Source organism: Bufo bufo, chromosome 10 (assembly GCF_905171765.1).
Source record: "Bufo bufo chromosome 10, aBufBuf1.1, whole genome shotgun sequence".
NCBI classification, from domain to species: Eukaryota; Metazoa; Chordata; class Amphibia; order Anura; family Bufonidae; genus Bufo; species Bufo bufo.
In genome coordinates, this window is record NC_053398.1 from 599,469 (window position 1) to 614,619 (window position 15,151).

General features: G+C 51.0%; 1 protein-coding gene across 1 annotated transcript in view; it reads right to left on the minus strand.

The window, feature by feature from the left end:
• DENND5A (DENN domain containing 5A) overlaps positions 1-15,151 on the minus strand; it is a gene marked incomplete at its 5' end in the record, with an annotated part of 57,286 nt that overhangs the window by 20,994 nt on the left and 21,141 nt on the right. Inside the window, 17 exon segments of the mRNA XM_040409406.1 lie at positions 4,620-4,625; positions 4,686-4,919; positions 5,119-5,334; positions 6,769-6,794; positions 6,797-7,069; positions 7,072-7,084; positions 8,649-8,813; positions 8,815-8,837; positions 11,614-11,779; positions 11,781-11,849; positions 11,851-11,900; positions 11,903-12,134; positions 12,136-12,181; positions 12,183-12,221; positions 12,223-12,266; positions 12,486-12,591; positions 14,120-14,135. Of these exon segments, the coding sequence (XP_040265340.1) occupies positions 4,620-4,625; positions 4,686-4,919; positions 5,119-5,334; positions 6,769-6,794; positions 6,797-7,069; positions 7,072-7,084; positions 8,649-8,813; positions 8,815-8,837; positions 11,614-11,779; positions 11,781-11,849; positions 11,851-11,900; positions 11,903-12,134; positions 12,136-12,181; positions 12,183-12,221; positions 12,223-12,266; positions 12,486-12,591; positions 14,120-14,135 (1,724 nt within the window).

Consider the following 15,151-nt stretch of genomic DNA (forward strand, 5'->3'; position numbering starts at 1 on the left):
TCTCTCCTCCCACCTTCCTCTCACCTCATTACTCTCTCCTCCCTCCTTCCTCTTGTCTCATTACTCTCCCCTCCCTCTCGCCTCATTACTCTCTCCTCCCTTCTTCCTCTCATTTCATTACTCTGTCCTCCCTCTCGCCTCCCCCCTCATTACGCTGTCCTCCCCCCTCATTACTCTCTCCTCCCTCCTCATTACTCTCTCCCCCCTCCTTCCTCATTACTCTCTCCTCCCTCCTTCCTCTCACCTCATTACTCTCTCCTCCCTCCTGTCTCATTACTCTCTCCTCCCTCCTTCCTCTTGTCTCATTACTCTCTCCTCCCTCTCGCCTCATTACTCTCCCCTCCCTCTCGCCTCATTACTCTCTCCTCCCTCCTCATTACTCTCTCCTCCCTCTCGCCTCATTACTCTCCCCTCCCTCTCGCCTCATTACTCTCTCCTCCCTCCTTCCTCTCACCTCATTACTCTCTCCTCCCTCCTTCCTCTCACCTCATTACTCTCTCCCCCCTCCTTCCTCTTGTCTCATTACTCTCCCCTCCCTCCTCATTACTCTCTCCTCCCCCCTCATTACTCTCTCCTCCCCCCTCATTACGCTGTCCTCCCCCCTCATTACGCTGTCCTCCCCCCTCATTACGCTGTCCTCCCCCCTCATTACGCTGTCCTCCCTCCTCATTACTGTCTCCTCCCTCCTCATTACTCTCTCCCCCCTCCTTCCTCATTACTCTCTCCTCCCTCCTTCCTCTCACCTCATTACTCTCTCCTCCCTCCTTCCTCTTGTCTCATTACTCTCCCCTCCCTCTCGCCTCATTACTCTCTCCTCCCTCCTCATTACTCTCTCCTCCTTCCTCATTACTCTCTCCCCCCTCCTTCCTCATTACTCTGTCCTCTCTCCTTCCTCTCACCTCATTACTCTCTCCTCCCTCCTTCCTCTCACCTCATTACTCTCTCCTCCCTCCTCATTACTCTCTCCTCCCTCCTCATTACTCTCTCCTCCCTCCTCATTACTCTCTCCTCCCTCCTCATTACTCTCTCCTCCTTCCTCATTACTCTCTCCCCCCTCCTTCCTCATTACTCTGTCCTCTCTCCTTCCTCTCACCTCATTACTCTCTCCTCCCTCCTTCCTCTCGCCTCATTCCTCTCTCCTCCCTCCTCATTACTCTCTCCTCCCTCATTACTCTCTCCTCCCTCCTCATTACTCTCTCCTCCCTCCTCATTACTCTCTCCTCCCTCCTCATTACTCTCTCCTCCCTCCTCATTACTCTCTCCTCCCTCCTCATTACTCTCTCCTCCTCCCTCATTACGCTGTCCTCCCCCCTCATTACGCTGTCCTCCCCCCTCATTACGCTGTCCTCCCCCCTTATTACGCTGTCCTCCCCCCTCATTACTCTCTCCCCCCTCCTTCTCATTACTCTCACCTCCCTCCTTCCTCTCACCACATTCACTCTCTCCTCCCTCCTTCCTCTTGTCTCATTACTCTCCCCTCCCTCTCTCCTCATTACTCTCTCCTCCCTCCTCAAATACTCTCTCCTCCTTCCTCATTACTCTCTCCCCCCTCCTTCCTCATTACTCTGTCCTCTCTCCTTCCTCTCACCTCTTACTCTCTCCTCCCTCCTTCCTCTTGTCTCATTACTCTCCCCTCCCTCTCGGCCTCATTACTCTCTCCTCCCACTCCATAACTCTCTCCTCCTCCTCATTACTCTCTCCTCCCTCCTCATTACTCTCTCCTCCCTCCTCATTCCTCTCTCCTCCCTCCTCATTACTCTCTCCTCCCTCCTCATTACTCTCTCCCCCCTCCTTCCTCATTACTCTCTGCTCCCTCCTTCCTCTCACCTCATTACTCTCTCCTCCCTCCTTCCTCTTTGTCTCATTACTCTCCCCTCCCTCTCGCCTATTACTCTCTCCTCCCTCCTCATTACTCTCTCCCCCCTCCTTCCTCATTACTCTGTCCTCTCTCCTTCCTCTCACCTCATTCACTCTCTCCTCCCTCCTTCCTCTTGTCTCATTACTCTCCCTCCCTCTCGCCTCATTACTCTGTCCTCCCTTCTTCCTCTCATTTCATTACTCTGTCCTCCCTCTCGCCTCCCCCCCTCATTACGCTGTCCTCCCCCCTCATTACTCTCTCCTCCCTCCTCATTACTCTCTCCCCCCTCCTTCCTCATTACTCTCTCCTCCCTCCTTCCTCTCACCTCATTACTCTCTCCTCCCTCCTTCCTCTTGTCTCATTACTCTCTCCTCCCTCCTTCCTCTTGTCTCATTACTCTCTCCTCCCTCCTTCCTCTTGTCTCATTACTCTCTCCTCCCTCTCGCCTCATTACTCTCCCCTCCCCCCTCATTACTCTCTCCTCCCTCCTCATTACTCTCTCCTCCCTCCTCATTACTCTCTCCTCCCTCCTCATTACTCTCCCCCCCTCCTTCCTCATTACTCTCTCCTCCCTCCTTCCTCTCACCTCATTACTCTCTCCTCCCTCCTTCCTCTTGTCTCATTACTCTCTCCTCCCTCCTTCCTCTTGTCTCATTACTCTCTCCTCCCTCCTTCCTCTTGTCTCATTACTCTCCCCTCCCTCTCGCCTCATTACTCTGTCCTCCCTCTCGCCTCTCTCCTCATTACTCTGTCCTCCCTCTCGCCTCTCTCCTCATTACTCTGTCCTCCCTCTCGCCTCTCTCCTCATTACTCTGTCCTCCCTCCTTTCGCCTCATTACTCTGTCCTCCCTCCTCATTACTCTCTCCTCCCTCCTTCCTCTCACCTCATTACTCTCCCCTCCCTCTCGCCTCATTACTCTCTCCTCCCTCTCGCCTCATACTCTCCCTCCTCTCGCCTCATTACTCTCCTCCCTCTCTCATTACTCTCTCCTCCCTCCTCATACTCTCCTCCCTCTCACCTCATTACTCTCTCCCTCTCACCTCATTACTCTCTCCTCCCTCCTCATTACTCTCTCCTCCCTCCTCATTACTCTCTCCTCCTCTATTACTCTCTCCTCCCTCCTCATTACTCTCACCTCCCTCCTCATTACTCTCACCTCATTACTCTCTCCTCCCTCCTCATTACTCTCTCCTCCCTCCTCATTACTCTCTCCTCCCTCCTCATTACTCTCTCCTCCCTCCTCATTACTCTCTCCTCCCTCCTCATTACTCTCTCCTCCCTCCTCATTACTCTCTCCTCCCTCCTCATTACTCTCTCCTCCCTCCTCATTACTCTCTCCTCCCTCCTCATTACTCTCTCCTCCCTCCTTCCTCTTGTCTCATTACTCTCTCCTCCCTCCTCATTACTCTCTCCTCCCTCCTCATTACTCTCTCCTCCCTCCTCATTACTCTCTCCTCCCTCCTCATTACTCTCTCCTCCCTCCTCATTACTCTCTCCTCCCTCCTTCCTCTTGTCTCATTACTCTCCCCTTCCTCTCACCTCATTACTCTCTCCTCCCTCCTTCCTCTTGTCTCATTACTCTCTCCTCCCTCCTCATTACTCTCTCCTCCCTCCTCATTACTCTCTCCTCCCTCCTCATTACTCTCTCCTCCCTCCTCATTACTCTCCTCCCTCCTCATTACGCTGTCCTCCTCCTCATTACTCTCTCCTCCCTCCTCATTACTCTCTCCTCCCTCCTCATTACTCTCTCCTCCCTCCTCATTACTCTCTCCTCCCTCCTCATTACTCTCTCCTCCCCCCTCATTACTCTCTCCCCCCTCATTACTCTCTCCTCCCTCCTCATTACTCTCTCCTCCCTCCTCATTACTCTCTCCTCCCTCCTCATTACTCTCTCCTCTCCTCATTACTCTCTCCTCCCTCCTCATTACTCTCTCCTCCCTCCTCATTACTCTCTCCTCCCTCCTCATTACTCTCTCCCCCCTCCTCATTACTCTCTCCTCCCTCCTCATTACTCTCTCCTCCCTCCTTCCTCTCGCCTCATTACTCTCTCACCTCATTACTCTCTTCTCCCTCCTCATTACTCTCTCCTCCCTCCTCATTACTCCTCTCCCCCCCTCATTACTCTCTCCTCCCTCCTCATTACTCTCTCCTCCCTCCTCATTACTCTCTCCCTCCTCATTACTCTCTCCTCCCTCCTCATTACTCTCTCCTCCCTCCTCATTACTCTCTCCTCCCTCCTCATTACTCTCTCCTCCCTCCTCATTACACTCTCCTCCCTCCTTCCTCTCGCCTCATTACTCTCTCCTCCCTCTCGCCTCATTACTCTCTCCTCCCTCTCGCCTCATTACTCTCTCCTCCCTCTCGCCTCATTACTCTCTCCCTCCCTCTCGCCTCATTACTCTCTCCTCCCTCCTCATTACTCTCTCCTCCCTCTCGCCTCATTCTCTCTCCTCCTCTCGCCTCATTACTCTCTCCTCCTCCTCATTACTCTCTCACCTCATTACTCTCTTCTCCCTCCTCATTACTCTCTCCTCCCTCCTCATTACTCTCTCCCCCCCTCATTACTCTCTCCTCCCTCCTCATTACTCTCTCCTCCCTCCTCATTACTCTCTCCTCCCTCCTCATTACTCTCTCCTCCCTCCTCATTACTCTCTCCTCCCTCCTCATTACTCTCTCCTCCCTACTCATTACTCTCTCCTCCTCCTCATTACTCTCTCCTCCCTCCTTCCCTCATACTCTCCCCCCCTCCTTCCTCATTACTCTCTCCTCCCTCCTTCCTCTCGCCTCATTACTCTCTCACCTCTCAGAAGTAAGTGCCCCCCTCACCTGCTCCTCAAAGGCGGTGCACTTCTGGTACATGGACGTGCGCAGGGTCGGCGTCCGGACATTTAGCAGTCGGATCTTGTCTACTCTTGCGTCAAAAACACGTAAAATCGGGTCTTTATCGTCATCTTCGTGGCACATGATCTTATTATCAATGAAGGAGGCAAACATCTGTGTCTCTAAGAAACGTGACAGAAAAGGCAAGTACGGCTCTGGCTGGTCGGAGAGGAAGGAGGCCTGCGTGGAAAGGACGGGCTCAGATACAACTTTCTAATAGTCCATCAGTTCTTCACCATTTCCAATATCTCTGCAGCATGCTGTCAGTGACTGAAATCATTCTAGGCTGAGATTCATGCCCACACAGCTGAGGACAATCCTCTGTCTGGACTTACAGCAAGCACAGATCTTGAAGACGGCGAGACACTGAATGACTCACCTTGTCGTAGTTCTGCATCTGCTCGCGGTTTGTGAACCACGACTCCTTGTCTTGGCTCGGCTGGATGACAAACACTTCGTAGTCGGCAAACATCTGGGTGAAGCGGTTAGCAAATACTTCTCGAACGTGGATGTTCAGCTGATGGATGCGGAGTTCCTCCTCATCACACTGGAATTTCGCCTCCTTCTTATCAGTCGTCTCTTCTTTAACTTCCACCTGCAGTAAAGGGAATCAAGAGTAAGACTGCAGGCCCCATGAATAGGCTATGCAATAAACGTGCGATGGGACCCACTCCTATCTGAATAATGGGGCCCTGCAATGAATGAACAGCACGCAGCGCATGTGCAGCAGCCTCTCCATTCATTCTCGGAGGGGCCCTGTTCTTAAGAGGACAGAGTTTGCCTCTGGCATAACCTATTGATCCAGATCAACCAATCAGATTCCAAGCTAAAAGACGAAAGGTGGAACCAGATTGGCTTCTATGGGCAAACAAGTCATTTTTCCTTAGCACCAGTTTTGATAAATCTCCCCCTATGTGCTTAAATTCTGCACCATTTTCAAGATCTATGCTTGCTGTCAGCAAACCAGAACCATCTTGTTTATATTCACTGAAAAGTTGTATAGCTATGTGTCTCAAAGCTGAGGGTTTGCTACAATGTACGAGTGATACAGTGTATCAGAGGGAGCAGAGGGAGATTTGTGCAGTTATCTCACGGGGATGGAGTTGGAGGGTTTAAGGACCTAAGATGCCTGTCAGATCGGGTGATCTGAGCCCATAATACAAGAGCAGAAAAGCACCGGATTTAAAGGGGTGGCCAGGTTCAGAGCTGAACCCGGACATACCTCCATTTTCACCCCGGCAGCCCCCCTGACTTGAGCATCGGAGCAGTTCACTCTAAATCGCGCAGGGCCAAAGGCAATTTTCTGGAGTTCTGGTGACGTACCGGGCTCTCCATGGGGCTGCTAGGAAGCCCGGTGACGTCACCGCAACTGATGTGCGGGCTTTAGCGCTACCCTAGCCAGTTAAAACAGCTAGGGCAGCGCTAAATCCCGCCGTCAGGGCCGGTGATGTCACTGAACACACTGTCGGGCAGAAGCTTCCACCCAGCAGTGTGTTACTGTAAACAAAAGAGGCCCGTGCCCTGCGCGATCTAGTGCAGGGCACGGGAACGCATCGGAGCATGAGGTGCTCTGATGCCAACACCAGGGGGTCTGTCCGGGTTCAGCTCTGAACCTGGACAACCCCTTTAACGCCAATCCAGAGCAGACGAAGGACGCTGCGGGGGCGGTCTCCTCCGTTATTGCAGGGGAGGTTTTCCATCTACTTCCCTGTATTCTGTGGATATGCTGCAATACAGAAGAATCTGCTTTTCTGAGGCCGCCCTGCAGCGTTTTAAAGCGCCCTTCTGTTCGGGCACGACGCGGGTCAGCTCGCTTTGCCCCCCCCCCCCCCAGAATGCGGTCACTCCACCGCTCCATTCAAACTGGTGGTGGAGAACAGCGCTCGCCTACTGCGAGGACTGCAAGAAGAGCGGCAGCGTGCATGCTCGACTGCTGCTCCATTCAAAGAGGGGGCACAGGACCCTGGAGGCTGGTGGGGGTCCTGCCTTCATGAATCCTACCCTGTGGATATTAAGGTTAGTGCCTCACCTTCTCCAAGCTCACGCCCGTCCTCTCACCAGTGCCTGGATTCGTGCCAAGGTTTCATTCTCCTTCAAAAGTTCGAAAGAATTGAGGGGTGACCCGGCCAGGTTCCCGTTCTTCTTGTCGGACCACAGGTCGGCGCTCTTCAGGTTCTTCAGCTTGGAGACGCTTTCGCAGCAGTGCAGGTTCCCTCGGGGGGGATGCCGAAGGACATGAGGACCCTCAGACACCTCCTGGATGAACTCCAGCTTGTTAGGGAACTGGGGGAGATCTTCTGGTAACTCAATGAAATGGTTGTCAATGTCACGAAGCAGAGGTTGGCCTGGAGTACGGGGGACATGGAGGAGACGGAGAGGGTGACAAACCAGCAACACAAGGGTCTACCGGTGACCAGACATCACTGAGAATGCCGCCTATCAATTGACTAGGGATCAGCGGTGACATCACTGAGAATGCCGCCTATCCATTGACTAGGGATCAGCGGTGACATCACTGAGAATGCCGCCTATCCATTGACTAGGGATCAGCGGTGACATCACTGAGAATGCCGCCTATCCATTGACTAGAGATCAGCGGGTTGACATCACTGAGAATGCCGCCTATCCATTAACTGGGGATCAGCGGGGGCCATCACGGGGATCAGCGGGGCCATCACCGGGGAATCAGCGGGGCCATCACGGGGATCAGCGGCGGCCATCACCGGGGATCAGCGGGGCCATCACCGGGGACCAGCGGGGCCATCACCGGGGACCAGCGGGGCCATCACCGGGGACACAGCGGGGCCATCACGGGGACCAGCGGGGCCATCACCGGGGACCAGCGGGGCCATCACGGGGACCAGCAGGGGCCATCACCGGGGACCAGCGGGGCCATCACCGGGGGACCAGCGGGGCCGTCACGGGGACCTGCGGGGCCATCACCGGGGACCAGCGGGGCCATCACCGGGGACCAGCGGGGCCATCACGGGGACCAGCGGGGCCATCACCGGGGACCAGCGGGGGCCATCACGGGGACCAGCGGGGCCATCACCGGGGACCAGCGGGGCCATCACCGGGGGGACCAGCGGGGCCATCACGGGGACCAGCGGGGCCATCACGGGGATCAGCGGGGCCATCACCGGGGATCAGCGGGGCCATCACCGGGGATCAGCGGGGCCATCACCGGGGATCAGCGGGGCCATCACGGGGTGGGTCCGTTACACAAAGCGTTGCAGACATGAGGCTCCCGGCTCGTTCTCTCTGCAGACAAGGAACCATTGAGAGCCCAGAACAATCAGGGGATTGTAGTGAGAGTTGCGCTCGCTGTGCCCTCGGCCATTAGGAAGAGAATTATTTTTTCTGTACACGGAAGATGATGCGAGCCCCGAGGCCTGCAGTCACATCTGTTCCGGGGCTTGTGCCGTCTCGATATGAACCAGAAGGAAGCAGTGCATTCTGGGACTGACATGTCTAAATACGAGCGGAAAGCGAGGGACCGGGCGAGAGTCTATCGCTGTATTCATATCAACAGGTAGGAAGACACAAGGGCCCTAACGCTAACCAAAGAAGGGGCCACCTCCTGTCAGCCATATTTCTTCCCATATGGCAGCAATACATGGCAGGCCCCCGCTCAGGAACCCCACTGTGAGCCAGAATGAAGGGTCGCCATGTAAGCTTGCATTGCCCTGCAGGGGCACAGTATCAGCCTATTGCTAGGGGTACGGGATCCGGGACCACAACAGACATCCCCCATTAATAGGGGCCGGTAACTTCCTATACTGTGCCGCAGATCTCTCAGATTCCTCTCTTATCAGACACAGAAATAACCCAGGCAACCATGATGGCTGCCCGACATCTCTCATCCCCACACATCACCTCCCAACCCCCAACCATCAAGATCAGTCTCACCTCCTGCGGCAGCTCCAGCTTCGACCTGTCATCCAAACCGTTGGAGTGTAAACCCATCAAATATGGCACGGAGCGTCCAGAAAGTGCAGGATGTGACGCTGGCAGAATGGGGACGTAGACGTGCTGCCACTGGAACGGAAACATGAGGCCGGTGATGGTCTCCGCCCACCGTCATCAACCTCTGGTAATCTGTAAGTCAAGGGAACACGGACAACTCAGATGAGGAACGGCACTCCAAAAAAACAACCGCCATCTACTGTCCAGTGCAGACAGAAGACTAATGGACGGAGCTCAAAACATGATTCACACCATCATACATCAGGACACATCAAATATCATGCCCCCTCCTGTGCTCAAGAGAAGTGGGGGAAGGGATCTGACAAACTTCACATAACATTTCTACCTCACAAAATGAGCGGCCACATAGCAGCGTACAAATATTAAAACACTGCCCTCCAAGTACAAGAAAATAACTACTATAATACTGCTCCTATGTACAAGAATATAATGCTATAATACTGCTCCTATGTACAGGAATATAACTGCTATAATACTGCTCCTATGTACAAGAATATAACTACTATAATACTGCCTCCTATGTACAGGAATATAAACTATAATACTGCTCCTATATACAAGAAAATAACTACTATAATACTGCTCCTATGTACAAGAATATAACTACTATAATACTGCCCTCTATGTACAGGAATATAACTACTATAATACTGCCTCCTATGTACAGGAATATAACTACTATAATACTGCCTCCTATGTACAAGAATATAACTACTATAATACTGCTCCTATGTACAAGGATATAACTACTATAATACTGCTCCTATGTACAAGAATATAACTACTATAATACTGCTCCTATGTACAAGAATATAACTACTATAATACTGCTCCTATGTACAAGGATATAACTACTATAATACTGCTCCTATGTACAAGAATATAACTACTATAATACTGCTCCTATGTACAAGGATATAACTACTATAATACTGCCTCCTATGTACAAGAATATAACTACTATAATACTGCCCCTATGTACAAGAATATAACTACTATAATACTGCCCCTATGTACAAGAATATAACTACTATAATACTGCTCCTATGTACAAGAATATAACTACTATAATACTGCTCCTATGTACAAGAATATAACTACTATAATACTGCTCCTATGTACAAGAATATAACTACTATAATACTGCTCCTATGTACAAGAATATAACTACTATAATACTGCTCCTATGTACAAGAATATAACTACTATAATACTGCTCCTATGTACAAGGATATAACTACTATAATACTGCTCCTATATACAAGAATATAACTACTATAATACTGCCCTATGTACAAGAATATAACTACTATAATACTGCCCTATGTACAAGAATATAACTACTATAATACTGCTCCTATGTACAAGAATATAACTACTATAATACTGCTCCTATGTACAAGAATATAAACTACTATAATACTGCCCCTATGTACAAGAATATAACTACTATAATACTGCCCCTATGTACAAGTATATAACTACTATAATACCGCCCCCTATGTCCAGGGATACGACTACTATAATACCGCCCCCCTATGTCCAGGGATACGACTACTATAATACCGCCCCCCCCTATGTCCAGGGATACGACTACTATAATACCGCCCCCTATGTCCAGGGATACGACTACTATAATACCGCCCCCTATGTCCAGGGATACGACTACTATAATACCGCCCCCCATGTCCAGGGATACGACTACTATAATACCGCCCCCTATGTCCAGGGATACGACTACTATAATAACCGCCCCCTATGTCCAGGGATACGACCTACTATAATACCGCACCCTATATCCAGGGATAAGACTACTATAATACCGCCCCCTTTGTCCAGGGATACGACTACTATAATACCCGCCCCCTATGTCCAGGGATACGACTACTATAATACCGCCCCCTATGTCCAGGGATACGACTACTATAATACCGCCCCCTATGTCCAGGATACGACTACTATATAATACCGCCCCCTATGTCCAGGGATACGGACTACTATAATACCGCCCCCTATGTCCAGGGATACGACTACTATAATACCGCACTATATCCAGGGATACGACTACTATAATACCGCCCCTATGTCCAGGATACGAATACTATAATACCGCCCCCTATGTCCAGGGATACGACTACTATAATACCGCCCCCTATGTCCAGGGATACGACTACTATAATACCGCCCCCTATGTCCAGGGATACGACTACTATAATACCGCCCCCTATGTCCAGGGATACGACTACTATAATACCGCCCCCTATGTCCAGGGATACGACTACTATAATACCGCACCCTATATCCAGGGATACGACTACTATAATACCGCCCCCTTTGTCCAGGGATACGACTACTATAATACCGCCCCCTATGTCCAGGGATACGACTACTATAATACCGCCCCCTATGTCCAGGGATACGACTACTATAATGCCGCCCCCTATGTCCAGGGATACGACTACTATAATACCGCCCCCTATATCCAGGGATACGACTACTATAATACCGCCCCCTTTGTCCAGGGATACGACTACTATAATACCGCCCCCTATGTCCAGGGATACGACTACTATAATACCGCCCCCTATATCCAGGGATACGACTACTATAATACCGCCCCCTTTGTCCAGGATACGACTACTATAAATACCGCCCCTATATCCAGGGATACGACTACTATAATACCGCCCCCTTTGTCCAGGGATACGACTACTATAATACCGCCCCCTACTGTCCAGGGATACGACTACTATAATACCGCCACCCTATATCCAGGGATACGACTACTATTAATACCGCCCCCCTTTGTCCAGGGATTCGAACTACTATAATACGCCCCCTATGTCCCAGGCACACCTGATAGAAGGGAGGTTTCGGAAGCACTTACGCTGTGAGTACAGCAGGATCTGGAGTTCCAGCAGGGCGCAGGTGAAGAGCTGAACTACATTTTCTACACCAAGTAATTCAAAAACCTCTTTTACGGAAAGTACAAGAGCGGTAACTCATTGGTGCTCGGCCCGATGACATATGATTGACCCGTAGACCCCTGAAAAACTTCAAGGACCTCCCGGCGGGCGGCAGAGGGACTTCGTAAAGGATGTTGTAGATGTAGCTCTCCAGCGGCCAGCGGCGGGGGCTGGGCGGAGGTGACGGCCTGGTGGAGCTGCTCAAGACCTTCTTACACGCCGTCGTGAAGGACATGGGGGCGATGAGACATATGCACTTGGAGACATACAAGGTATCGCGGGTGATGTCGTAGGAGTTGAACCTCTGCAGTTTGGTCACAGAGGAGTCGCTGCAGTCCTCGGCGCAGTCTGTCCCGCCGTTGGTGGCGGACATGTGGATGATGTCATACTCTGCGTTGTGCATGTGGTACAAGGTTTGCATGGCGCTACAGATCTGCTTGCTGAGTGACCTCCTCAAAGAAGGTTGAGAGCAAAACGAAGGTCCTGGAGCGTCCTCCGGGTGATGATGAAGGAGTGGAACTGAGGCTCCGGCAGTCGGCAGAGTCTTGAATGACAAGCCCTTGGGCATACACAGCTGCAAGACACCGCAAACACCATCACAGCATTTATCATTGGACCCTACACTCAGTCACATCCAGAGCTGCGCCAAAGCCATGACTATAGTGTGCCTGCAGCTCTGGACCTGTCTGAAGTGAACACAGCAGAACTGCAAAGCTTTGGATGTGACTGGAGTTAAACACAAGGCTACGGTAGGTAAAGCAAATTAGTACTGCAGAGCGGACCATCCACGTACCATGCCCACCGCGTCCTGGTCAAACGCATTCCACTCCACATTTTCAGGATATCGTGCCAGGACCTTCGACTTAAAAGTGCGCCTGAGGGGGGTCTGCTCGAAGTTTCTCCTGGAAGGGAAAAACGGAACAAGCAGGAAAGTTAGAGAAGACACAGGAGCCTGGAAACAGAGTCCAGCGGGGATCAGCAGGGTCAGAGACAGGGCGCTCCAGGAGACAGACCCCGAGCCTCTAGAGGAGGCTGAAAAACAAGAAGATCCCCGTGGCGAGCACCAGGCTCCAGGATAGCGGCACAGAAAGGGGAGCGGGAGCCATTGTATGGGCAGGGCAGTTCTATATAAATGACATCTATAGAACAGGGGGATCCAGAGGCCGATTGAAATCATCTCCGACAGCACAGAAAAGGACGAGAAAACTAGAAAACAACAACCGACGCTAAAAAGCCAAAATTAGAAGAGACACAAAGAGGAAGTGCGGGCAAAAAAGCAAAAATGATAAGTTACAATATCCGAAGAGAAAGTCCAGCGATCTGCTCCAGAGGAGCCACAGACCGGAGGCACTAGGGGTTAGAAAGCTCAGGGTCAGTAAGAGACTAGAAGCTCAGGGTCAGTAAGAGACTGAAAGCTCAGGGTCAGTAAGAGACTAGAAAGCTCAGGGTCAGTAAGAGACTAGAAAGCTCAGGGTCAGTAAGAGACTAGAAAGCTCAGGGTCAGTAAGAGACTAGAAAGCTCAGGGTCAGTAAGAGACTAGAAAAGCTCAGGGTCAGTAAGAGACTAGAAAGCTCAGGGTCAGTAAGAGACTAGAAAGCTCAGGGTCAGTAAGAGACTAGAAAGCTCAGGGTCAGTAAGAGACTACAAAGCTCAGGGTCAGTAAGAGACTACAAAGCTCAGGGTCAGTAAGAGACTACAAAGCTCAGGGTCAGTAAGAGACTACAAAGCTCAGGGTCAGTAAGAGACTACAAAGCTCAGGGTCAGTAAGAGACTACAAAGCTCAGGGTCAGTAAGAGACTACAAAGCTCAGGGTCAGTAAGAGACTACAAAGCTCAGGGTCAGTAAGAGACTACAAAGCTCAGGGTCAGTAAGAGACTACAAAGCTCAGGGTCAGTAAGAGACTACAAAGCTCAGGGTCAGTAAGAGACTACAAAGCTCAGTGTCAGTAAGAGGCTACAAAGCTCAGTGTCAGTAAGAGGCTACAAAGCTCAGGGTCAGTAAGAGGCTACAAAGCTCAGGGTCAGTAAGAGGCTACAAAGCTCAGGGTCAGTAAGAGGCTACAAAGCTCAGGGTCAGTAAGAGGCTACAAAGCTCAGGGTCAGTAAGAGACTACAAAGCTCATGTCAGTAAGAGGCTAGAAAGCTCAGTGTCAGTAAGAAGAAAGCTCAGTGTCAGTAAGAGGCTAGAAAGCTCAGTGTCAGTAAGAGGCTAGAAAGCTCAGTGTCAGTAAGAGAACTACAAAGCTCAGGGTCAGTAAGAGGCTAGAAAGCTCAGGGTCAGTAAGAGGCTAGAAAGCTCAGGGTCAGTAAGAGGCTAGAAAGCTCAGTGTCAGTAAGAGGCTACAAAGCTCAGTGTCAGTAAGAGGCTACAAAGCTCAGGGTCAGTAAGAGGCTAGAAAGCTCAGGGTCAGTAAGAGGCTAGAAAGCTCAGGGTCAGTAGAGGCTAGAAAGCTCAGTGTCAGTAAGAGACTAGAAAGCTCAGGGTCAGTAAGAGGCTACAAAGCTCAGTGTCCAGTAAGAGGCTACAAAGCTCAGGGTCAGTAAGAGGCTACAAAGCTCAGTGTCAGTAAGAGGCTAGAAAGCTCAGTGTCAGTAAGAGGCTAGAAAGCTCAGTGCTAGTAAGAGGCTAGAAAGCTAAGTGTCAGTAAAGTGCTAGAAAGCTCAGTGTCAGTAAGAGGCTAGAAAGCTCAGTGTCAGTAAGAGGCTAGAAAGCTCAGTGTCAGTAAGAGGCTACAAAGCTCAGGGTCAGTAAGAGGCTACAAAGCTCAGTGTCAGTAAGAGGCTAGAAAGCTCAGTGTCAGTAAGAGGCTACAAAGCTCAGTGTCAGTAAGAGGCTACAAAGCTCAGTGTCAGTAAGAGGCCTACAAAGCTCAGGGTCAGTAAGAGGCTACAAAGCTCAGGGTCAGTAAGAGGCTACAAAGCTCAGGGTCAGTAAGAGGCTACAAAGCTCAGTGTCAGTAAGAGGCTACAAAGCTCAGGGTCAGTAAGAGGCTACAAAGCTCAGGGTCAGTAAGAGGCTACAAAGCTCAGTGTCAGTAAGAGGCTACAAAGCTCAGTGTCAGTAAGAGGCTACAAAGCTCAGGGTCAGTAAGAGGCTACAAAGCTCAGTGTCAGTAAGAGGCTAGAAAGCTCAGTGTCAGTAAGAGGCTAGAAAGCTCAGTGTCAGTAAGAGGCTAGAAAGCTCAGTGTCAGTAAGAGGCACACAGATCACTGAAGCTCCACTCCACAGATGTAGCCTCGGAGCAGACGGGGAGAACGTGATCAGAAACCCAACCTGGGGGCCCACAGGTTCGGCACAGTAGACGCCATCTTGGATGTGCGCGGTCCGCGAGCACTTATTTTCAGCGTTTTTTTTTGAGTCTTATGCAAAACATGAATCATTGAATAAAGTCTCTGTGTTCAGTTCCTCACCTTTTTTAAGACCTCTGCTTGCAGTCCACCAAAAGGAAACACTCTTGT